The 11167-nt window shown below is 38.1% G+C and overlaps 1 protein-coding gene across 1 annotated transcript in view; it reads left to right on the top strand.

The window, feature by feature from the left end:
* Window positions 1-386: 386 nt before the first annotated feature.
* Window positions 387-11167, top strand: part of ATP13A5 (ATPase 13A5) — a 106598-nt gene continuing 95817 nt past the window's right edge. Inside the window, exons 1-2 of the mRNA XM_063107050.1 lie at window positions 387-449; window positions 2854-2967. Coding sequence (XP_062963120.1) covers window positions 387-449; window positions 2854-2967 — 177 coding nt within the window. The remainder of the gene's footprint in view (window positions 450-2853; window positions 2968-11167) is intronic.

Genomic DNA, 11167 nt, shown 5'->3' with positions numbered 1-11167 from the left:
CCTTCGCTCCCAGCCAAGGCCTGCTCTGACTGGGGTCAGGGCAATAGCATAGGAGAGATCACAGTCTGTCCCCTGGTCTCAATCTTTCCAGTCCAACAACTTTTCTTTTTCTCCATCATTCCTCAAGTGTGGAGGCACTCACACCTAGCTCAGTTTAAAAAAAAAAAAAAAAAAAAAAAACAAGCAGGTAGTTTAACAGGCCAATCCTGTGGCTGAGGAGAGGATTTCTTCTCTTTCCTTTGTTTGTCTAATAGGCAAGGTGTGCGCTAAGAGATTTTAAAAGCACCTGAGAAGGGCAATGACAAGTAGTGATTGTTCTGGAGCCCAGGTGGTTCTGACATTTCCCCAGGGAATGAGCCGGGCTGACCCTAACAGGTCTGGTTTAGATGACGGAGAACAGCAAGAAGGACCACTGGGCTTTGCTCAATCAGGGAGAGGAGAATGAACTGGTGAGTCTTCCCTTCTTTTTACTAGTTTTGTCAAAGCCTCCAAGGCTGTGTGCAAGGACGATTGTTTTCAGCTAAATTAGGAAAACACATTGTGGCACTGATGGTGCTGGCGTTAGGATCTGAAAAGGTTTAAGTCTGGTAAGGTTCCTTGAGAGCCAGAAGACACAATTTTACTCTGGGGAAACCTGCCAGGCTGAGAAAGTTGTGTCCTCTGGATGGAAGAGTTCTTGCCATCTTCATACACAATCAACTGTGTGGGGTTTTCTCAGGCATTTTGCAGAGTAATCGAGGTACATTCCTGCATGGTGTTTTCTGAGGGGTCATCTCCGTCCCGCCTTCTTATCTTGGTTGCTATGTAATTGAACACACTCTGGTAAAAAGGAAACTCTTTTCTTATTCTTATGCTTTTGGTATATCTTCATAATCTGGACTCAGGGTACTTTGGTCTGAAGTCATGCTTTCTACAAGAGCAAAGCGAGGTTTTAGGCACCAAGTATTGAAGAAGGGGTAGAGTATAGCTTGGGATTTTAGCACATATTAAAAAAAAAAAATTCTCACTTCTCCAATTCTTTATTCCTACTGCCCTTTTCACCAAATGTATATAAATCTTGAAAACTAATCATTAAAAACTTAAACTCTTATAGTGTCTATGTGGTAATGAGGAATTTACATTTCTGATTTTGTTTACCCTGTTTTAAACCAATGAGGAAACCAATCCTGTTTTACAGAAAATAAATGAGATGGGGGAGTTTAATAACTTGCCTAACGTCATTAGTCTGCAAGGGAAAGGCTGCAAATCCTTCCTTCTTCATATCTCATGCTGTTCATGCTACCAGTGTCTCAAGTTCAGTAATAAGAAAAGAAGACAGAGATGGGGGAAGGGACAGAGTGAGGGCGAACTGGGGGCCTAAGGACATGGTTCATACATCAGGAGGGTGTCAGTTTCCTCTCTGGCCTCCCTGGTTCCTATGAGATCTGTGGGAAATCCACACTCACTCTCTTCACCTACCTCTGTTCATTAATCTAAGGAAAATAAGTGATTTCATCTACACCTGTGCTGGCCATGTGTGGGTTTGAGTACTAGAAAAGTAGCTGGTTAAAACTGAAAGGTGATTTACGGGTAAAATGCAGATGAGAATTTGAAGAATTTAGTAAAAGAAATGTACAATATCTCAGTTTTTAAAGTGGTTATGCATTGAAATGACGATGTTATAGGCAGGTCGGGTTAAATAGTCTATTATGAAAATTAATTTTACCTGCTTCTTTTTTACTTCGATTTGGCTGCTAGGAAATTTAAAATGACAGACATGGCTCACATTGTTGGCTTGCATTATTGTACTACGTTGAGCTCGACGATGGTACAGTGCTTTAAAATCGTCAGACTGATGGGATTCAACAATTTAAAATCTATTCCCCCGTGTTCACCGCTGAACAACTCTGTGCCAGTTCTGTTTTTTCAACGTGTAGATGAGTGTGCATGAAAGTGTTATGTAGCTCTTCATTCTTCTCTAAGTTAATGTTGTATTTGTAAAGCTTATAGCCCAGTATTTTAATTCTCTCAATCACAGAGGGGCATGGATATCAAAAGATTAAATAATGGGCTATGTGCCATAGTTTCCTCTTTTTTTTATTTTTTGTGGGTGATCAAGCACTTCTAGAGCCCTCCACCAAAAATCTCTCTCTCGCTCTGCTTACCTCATGCTGTCTGGGCATTCTGGGGAAGGCGAGGTAGCTGTAGATTTCTCTGTCGCAAATCTTACTCTGAGACAGAGAGCACAGATACAAATTCTATTCCTGCTGATCAGGTGAGTTAGGTAGGTGCGGTGGGAATTGGGGTGACCTAAGTGCACAAGCTTAAGAGGAAGTTGTGACTTAGTTCCAGGCAATTGCTGTCCTGAAAGTAAACAGACCCAGTGTTGTCAGATCCTGAGCATTTTAAAGGGAAGCCAGAAATCTAGATTTTTATGTTAAACAGGCTGATTATAAATTTAGCAAACAAATTTGTTTTTTAAAACAATCAGTGAGTTGGGCATGGTATAGTACCAGGTATGGTTTAGTCCCAGCCTTGGGCCTGCCCGTCTGTGATTTTTTTATAGCTTCTCTCCACTTGCTCTTCTTTTCCTATTGCTTCCCTTGGCCCAATCTGACTCCTACTTGCATTCATCATGTCAAGTGAACAATCAGTTGTGATTGTGTGAGAGGACTTGAGGTAAAAACTAGACACTATTGGGACAAATAATAAATTCCTTCAATTGAATACCCATGAAGAATCTAAGTGGATGGGGAAGGCCTGTCCAGTTGCTCAAGTGCAGTCTTGGGGCACTTTGCTGAGCTCAGTGCAAATACAAAGCATTGCCTTGGTCTCCACAGTTGAACTGTATGGTTGTCTGTCTCCTGTTCTCAGGCCCTAATGCCTCTGGAGGTGGAGCAGCCAGTGCCTCCCATGCTGGTGCAGGTGCCTGACAAAGAGTACCTCACTTCACCTCCCAACAGCCTGTGCAATAGACATCCTCCCTTTGTAGGCCTTTATCGGCCCTCCTAATGTACTTGTGCCCATTTCCCACACTGTCCCACTGCTGCCAGCTCTGATTGACTCCTTTTCTTTCACCTGTCTTTTTACTAACAATTTGCCCTGCCCAGGTGTTTCCATCAGCCCCTCCATTTGCAGTCAGCTTTTTTTTTTTTTTTTTAATCTCCTCTTGAGAAGACCCACAACTTCACTAACAGTCCACAGGACACTTTACAACACAGACCCTAAATGAGCCTGGAGCCTTAAAGCTTGATAGCTCAATGTCTAATGGAATAGGATTTCGGCTTCAGGCTGACCTGTTTTGAATTCTGGTTTTGTTAGGCAAGTTATCTCACCTCTCTGAGTCACTTGTAAAATGGGGACAATAGTAGCTATCATTTGAGATTGTGGTGAGGATTGAATAAGAGACCATAGCTTTTCTCACTATGAATTAGGTTTGGGAAATTCTAGGTGGAACAGGCAGGACACGGCAAGGCTGCTCAGAGTCTCAAATATATTAGTTCTTTATGAATCTCAAAGGGGGCATTACAGTGTGTTATATTGCCCCCACTCATGGATCCATGGACTCCTTCATGCGTGCACGTGTGTGTGTGTGTGTGTGTGTGTGTGTGTGTGTGTGTGTGTGTGTAGGCATGCACAGATTCCCTCCTGATTGCTGTTCCATGGAACCTCCATAGGAAAGGTTGGGGTGTTCTCAATGAATGCTAGGTATTGTTTTGTCATTATTATCCTTCTGGGAGGAAATAAATCACTATATTTCTTCTTGGCCAGACACAGCTGGGGGCACACTATGTGCGTATCAGCCTCTGTCTCAGACTTTACTTGCCACATCGACTTCTGATGATGATCTTGATTCTGCCCCTACCAGAGCCACAAGTGCTGCTTTATTCATATCAGGTGCAAAGCATAACCATTGCATCTGTGCTCCCCTTCTGTACAGACACCCACCGGCTAAATGTCAAAATTACAAATGGAAGCAGCTCTAAGAGGCAAAATGGCTGGTTGGTGTGTAGGACACAGAATTGATAGGAGAGCATCTCACTTCATTAATTTTCTTCTGCCAAACAGCTGAGGAGACCTGGACCCTGACACAGCATATCTGGGCTCCAATCCAGACTCCTCTGCTAACCTTTTTGGACCTTGCTAATCACCTAAGAACGATATCACTTACCTTCCTGACTCACAAGTCTTGTGAGAGTCACATAAAAGATTTGGAAAGTGCTGTAAAAAATAAGGGGTTCATTTACATGCAAGGAGTCTGGAGATATGTGCAATTTAAAAATGCAGGAATACATCTATTAGGAGAATTTGATTTGAGCATATTTCCCTTTAATAAAACTTGATTGTTTGAGGTCTATCTTTATAAAAACAAATAATACATGAAAAGTTAGTAAGAAAAATCAGGAATTTCGAACACCTACACTATTTACACAATGTCATTTACTCCTCAATCTCCTTTAAAGCACCCCCCCCCAAAAAAACTAACACACACACTCAAAGGGTTAAAATTAAAAAGTGAAAATTGAAATTGAAAAGCCAGTCCTATTGGCTCTTTCCTGCCTATGATCAACATTTATATTGACAGCCTGGGTGAAGGCAAGCTTATCAATCTTCCACTGACATTTAGTTATGAGAAAGAGATAACAGTATAGGTGACAGAATCAAAATTCAAAAATTTCTCCAGGCTGGATTGTAGGAGGAGAATTGGCAAGATGCTGGATTGTAGAAGGAGAATTGACAAGCCTCACTATTGATTTTTGTTTTAGGTTATTATTAAAATGCAGGGTGAGGGCACCAGTGACTTGGGCTTTGTGGCTATGCATGAAAAATCAATTGAAGTGCTTTATTTGATTATAGCTGAATTTTAGTTGTCACTGTGATGTAGCTTGCTGCTTTGCCTCCCACGGATTTGTCACCCCTTTCCCCCTGGGTGACAAGCTGCCAAAAATTACACAAAGCTCATCTCTTCTGAGCAGTGAGAAGCCCCCAAAAGGGGTTAATCTCCCCAGACCTTCAAGATAGAGGAATTCCTTCCATTTGGAAAATTAACCATGAACTGGGGTTCTCTTTCCGCATTTATTCTCCAGACCAGGAAGTTACAAGAAGAGAACATGGGTGGGGTTTTTGCTAAGTACAGCTTAACAAGTTTAACAATAGAAGCTGGTAACATTCAGTAAGGTGACATTCTATAATGCAATTTGCAACAAAAGCTTGATTTTAGCAAACATTTTCTTCTTATAGCAATTTCCCAGTATCTTTACATACCAATCAGTAACCTGTCTTTGAGCCAGCAACCTTGCTGTGTTACAATTCTTTATCTTACAACAGAGACTATATAGCCTGGGGAAATTTTCCTGTCTTTTGCAAGGTCAATATTTGAAACTGCAAGGCTTTGGAAAACCAGGCCCTGTGAAGTACATTTGCTTTATGCATACTTCACATGATCCAGTAAGCAGGGACAATATTATCCTAACTTTAAAGAGAAGAAACCTAAAGCATTGGCAGAGGCAGAGATGAGAGAGCAGGTTATTAACAGTATGCTCCCATCTGACATGTAAAGGAGCACCATTTGGCATGTCCAGATAAAGACAGCAAAGGGTGGATTGTTAATAATGAATGGAAACTTGGTTCTGTGATTATTGCTTTAAAAAAAAAATACACACACACACACACACACAAACACACACACACACACACACACACATCATGATAAATTCTAGCCTTGCAAAAGGACACAGAGATATAATGTCCTTGGCCATGATTCAAGTGAATAAAAGTTTGAGGGCTACACAGAAAAGCTAACTTCTCTAAGTCTATGGGAACATTTTTGTCTATGGAAAGCCTAACACATTACAGCAAACATACAAAAAACTGACATTTCAGTGAGATTTATTTATGTCATGTCTCGATTGAGTAAATAAATTTGTAACTTTGTGCCATAAGAATCTTGGTTTGAGTAAGTGAAAGTGTTATGAACTGTAACCTAAAATACCCTTCCCAAAGGATTTGAATGACACACTACTGTGCCTGACCATGGTAGGGGTACTCGACAAGTATTTTAAATGGTTGTAGATGGCTAACAGGTAAACAGTGAATAGAAGGATTTATGAAACTAAAAAACCTGTTCCCAAGTCCAGTTTTTTTGTTTGTTTGTTTGTTTTTTAATAAAGATGACTGTAAGGGGATCTTAACCCTTGACTTGGTTTTGTCAGCACCACGTTCTCCCAAGTGAGCCACATGCTGGCCCTCCAAGTCCAGTTTTGCATAGTGTTACTGATTCGGATACAATGAATATTCAGGAACAAAGGCAGAAAGACACCTCAGGAGATGGTTCCACAAGACTAAGAGGCTCCCACCAAAAGCGCATTTGGGGAAGAAATCATGTTTGCATAAAGCTACACCTTGTGATTCTCTTTTTTTGATGGAATTTGGCCAATCTTAGTTCTATCCGATGGCAAGTATAAGAGCTAACTATAAAGAAAATAAACAAAGAAAGATCATTTTTAAAATGCCTTTTATGTGCTAGGACTTCATGTATGTTCTCATTTAGTTCCTATGAGTTAGCCACTCAGATATCCAGTTTACAACTGAGGAAATTAAGGCCTAGTTAAGTACCATATACAAGGTCATATTATGTAAGCATCAGAGGTGGGATGCTTTATTACCTTACTCTGTTATGTTGTTCGTCTCCTGGATGAGTGAAGAATGTTTGTACTGGGGTGTGTGTGTGGGGGGGGTGTGCATATTCATGTATGTAGTTACAATATCAAGCTAATCTTTGAATCAGTCTGGTGTTTATGCTGAAATGCTTCTCTCCAGTATCACATACTACAAAGATGAGCAGTGTTCTTTTTTCCTTTCTGACAACTTGTGCTTTTTGGGAAAAGCAAAAACCCCATTAAAGCCATTGGATCAATCACTTTTAGAAATACAATCAGAATGTTGGCAAATAACTTTCAGTTCTGTGTATTGCCTGTGGTCAAATCATTTCACAACGAGTCCCACAGGATTAGCCACTTTTAATCTACTGAAATTTTGTTGAATTGTTTATTACCTAGAGTAATATTAACTCAGCACATTTTGAGTGCTCAAAATGTTTCAGGAACTATGCTAAATGCTTTGCATGCATTATCTCATTTGTTTCTCACAATAATCCTAAAATAATTATTGTTATTATTCCCATGTATGGAGGAGAAAACGGAGGCACCAGAAGAAGTAAAGTGGTTTGCCCAAAGTCACATCTAGTTTAAGTGGTAGTGGTATGATTTGAACTTGGTTTTCTCATGCCATGTCCCCAGCTTTTTTTTTTTCATGTCCAAACGACTTCCATTGCATTTTACAACCAGCCATGTTTTTCACGTGAGAAATCTAAGGTTCAGCAAGTATAAATCATAGCTCTGGTAAGCAATAGAGCAAGAAACAGAGGTGAGAGCTTCTAGAAGGCAATGCAGTAGGTACAGAGGCTCTGGTTTCAGACCTAGAGAGGCAGCCTGGCTGTAAGTTGTGACTTCAGGCAATAATTGCTGTCAAAAAGCATATGCATACTTCATTGTTACTCCCAATTCAGGTTTCCTCCTCTGTATGCTGGGCCTAGGAAAAGACCATTAAAGCTGTGGTACCTCTCCTGTTATCTGAAATACAGAATTCTAGTTGGAAACAATAAAGTAAAGAACTCCACTGCTTAGAGAAAAAACAGTTCAAGTCTATGTGAAGATGGGCACAGCCTCAATGCTATTCAGCTCAACTAACGGGTGCAGGTCTGGGTTACTGGCCTCATGGAACACAGCCTGTTTCCATTACCAGCCGTGACCCAGGATACTGCAACTCAAAAATGAAATAGCCACCTCTCTCCTCCTTTGACTGAACCTATTAACAAACCACCTGCTGACCCACTGAGCTTTTCACTCAACACCCTATACCTCTTGTTTAATCTTCACAACTGCTCTTCCAGGTCTGTGCTATTAATATTCCCCTAAATATCAGGATGGAAACTGAGACTTAGAGAAGTTAAATTCTGAGGTCACATAGATAATAGGTGGCAAAACTCACTTTACTACAAGGAACCACATATAATACGTTTGAGATTCTGATCCTCTCATCCTATTCACAATCTTTCCATTTACAACACCTCTGGATTCTATTTATCTTCCTCTTATGATACAAATATTGCTCCTGGCTCCCTCCTCTACACTACATTTCTTAGTGGATTTTATAGGGGGGTGTACGAATATTTAGGAGAAATCCAAGTGACTCTGACTGCATCAGAAGAATAATAACTTAGAAAAATCAAATTATACTTGAGATTAATTGGCCAAAGTGAAAACATGTAGTCTGATTAATCATACAAACACTGGCAAGCCAATTTAGAGTATTTGATTAAAAGAATGCCAGGTAAAGCACTGTTTTTCTTTCCTTTTATTTTTTGCTTTACTTTTTCCTGATATATAGAAATACAGTGGTGCCAATAATGGGCAAATCTTTAAGTGTGTGGTTCAGTAACCTATCATCAACTGGTGTTGCTCATTTTTGAACTACTTATATATATAATTGTATATTGCTTCAAGGTACTGTTTTACTCACTATGATGTCTGTGAAATTCATTCACGTTGATGTGTGCCTCAGAGGTTCATTCCTTTTTTCTATTGCTTTGTAGTGTTCCATCGCATGAAAAAACAAAATTTATCATCTTTCTCCTGTTGATGGACCCTTATTTAGATTGTTTCAAGTTTGGGACTCTTATGAATAAAGTTCATCTGGGTATTCTTGTACAAATCTTTTGGAGGACATACACCTATACATTCATTTCTCCTGTGTGAAAATCTAAGACAAGAGTAACTAGCTCATAGAGTAGTCATTTCTTCAGCAACACTGCTTTTCAAAATGTTTATACCAATTCACACTTCCATCAACAGCCTACGAGAGTTCTGATTGCTCCTCTTCTTTACCAACACTTGATGTGGTATTCAGTCTTTAGTTTCAGCTACCTGTGGTTATAACATTGTATCAGTGCATCATTGTGTAACTTCAGAGAGTCCTCAGATATGGCTGTATAAGTCTTCCAACTTTGCTCCTTTGTAGGATTGTCTTGGCCATTCTATGCTGGAACAAATCACTGCAGTTTTATTTTGCATTTCCTTAATGACTTACGATATCGAGTAGCTTCTTGAATGTTATAGTCCATTTGGAAATCCTCTTTTGTAAAGTGCCTGTTCAAGGCTTTTGCCCATTTTTTATTGCATATTTACTTATTTTTAATTGATTTGTAGTAGGTTTTTATATATTCAAAATATGAGTCCTTTTTCATATATATAGATAAATATATATATCTAATATCTTCACCAGAATCTTTTAATAAACAGCTTTTAAGCTTAAATATTTAAGAAATATTTGCCTACTTGAAGTTCATGAAAAATTTCTCTTATGTTTTCTTTCAGATAATTTATTGTTTCAGTTTTCACAGTTATATATATGTGCCATCTCAAATGAATTTTTGTATATGGTATAAATCAGAGGAAAAACTCATTTTTTCCAGCACTATTTATTTTGCTCCAGCACTATTTATAGAGCAAAGCATCCTTTCCCCTCTTGATTGCAGTGGTTTCTTTCTTGTAAGTGAAATGATCATATGTTTGAGTCTCATAGTGGGCTCTATTTTGTTTTGTTGTTCTGTCTATTCTCGTGTATAACTCATTGTCTTAGTGACTGTGGCTTTGTGGTAAGTCTTCACTTCCGGTGGTGTAAGTCCTCTACATTCTTTTTGAAAGTTGTTTTGACTATCCTAGGTCCTTTGCATTTCCACACCAATTTTAGAAGCAGCTTGTCAATTATGACAAAAAATGTCTGATGAGATTTTAAATAAGATTGCTAATGGCTAACCCCAAACTTAATATCTCTCCATTTATTTAGGTATATGCTTTCTCTTGGCAATGATTATACAGTTTTCAGTATAGAGGTCTTACACAACTGTGTTAGAATTGTTACAAGGTAATTAACTTTTTTTCATGATGGTTCTATAAATGGTATTTAATTAATTTTCAAACTGTTTCCTACTAGTAAATACAAATATAATGGTTTTTCTATATTGACCTAGTATCCAACAACCTTAATAAATTATCTTATTAACTCTTATATTTCATTTGTACTTTCTTTTGGATTTTTTGAGATATGTGTGTAACCACATTGTCTATACATAGAGTTTTGCTTCTTGTTTTCCAATTGCTACAAACTTCATTTTTTTCTCTTGCCTCATTGCACTGGTTAAGACTTCCATTACTGTATTGGTGAATAATAGTGGTGACTGTTGACAATCTTGTTTTGCTTGTGACCTCAGAAGAAATACATTCAGTATTTCATCATTGAGCATTATATTAGGTGAAGGATGTTCCCACCTATTCCCAGTTTGCTGTGATTTGTTTTTTAACCACAGATAGTATTGGTATTGAACTTTATCAGTCTTTTTCTCTCTCTGTTGACAGGACTTTCTGATTTTCCTTCTGAATATTAACATGGCAAAATACATTAATTGATTTTCAAATCACTGCATTCCTAAGACAAATACCATTTGGTAATAATGTATTACTTTTAATATATTGCTGATTTAGTTAGATAATATATTTTAGGATTGTCTTATCTATGTTCATGAAAGATCTTAGTGTATAATTTTCCTTTTTTGCAACATACTTACCAGATTTTGCTATCTGGGTATGCTGGACTCACAAAATAAGTTGGGAAAATTTGCACCTCCTCTGTTTATAAAAAGGTGTTACAACAATGATATGATTTCACCTTAAATATCTGAAAGCATTCATAAGTCATCTGGGCTTGATGATTTCTTTGCAGAGGGTTTTTAATTACACATTAATTCTACTTAATAACCATAAGAATATTCAGATTTATTTATGAATTTATCAATTTTATTAATCTTTTCAGAGTACCAATTTGGCTTTGTGTTGTATGTCTGCTTTATATATTATTCATTTCTGCACTCATCTTTATAATTTCCTTCCTTACACTTTTTTGAGTTTAATTTGCTGCTCTTTTTATAGCTTCTTGAGTCAGAAGCTTACTTTATTGATTTTAAACTTTTTTCTTTTTTAACATATGCACCTCAAGCTATAATTTCCGTCTAAGCATTGCCTTAACTTCATCCCACACATTTTGATTCCTCAATTTTCATTTTCATTCAGTT

This window comes from Cynocephalus volans, chromosome 1 (assembly GCF_027409185.1).
Source record: "Cynocephalus volans isolate mCynVol1 chromosome 1, mCynVol1.pri, whole genome shotgun sequence".
NCBI classification, from domain to species: domain Eukaryota; kingdom Metazoa; phylum Chordata; class Mammalia; order Dermoptera; family Cynocephalidae; genus Cynocephalus; species Cynocephalus volans.
Note: the sequence above shows the minus strand (reverse complement) of the source record. Positions and strands in the feature narration are given on the sequence as shown.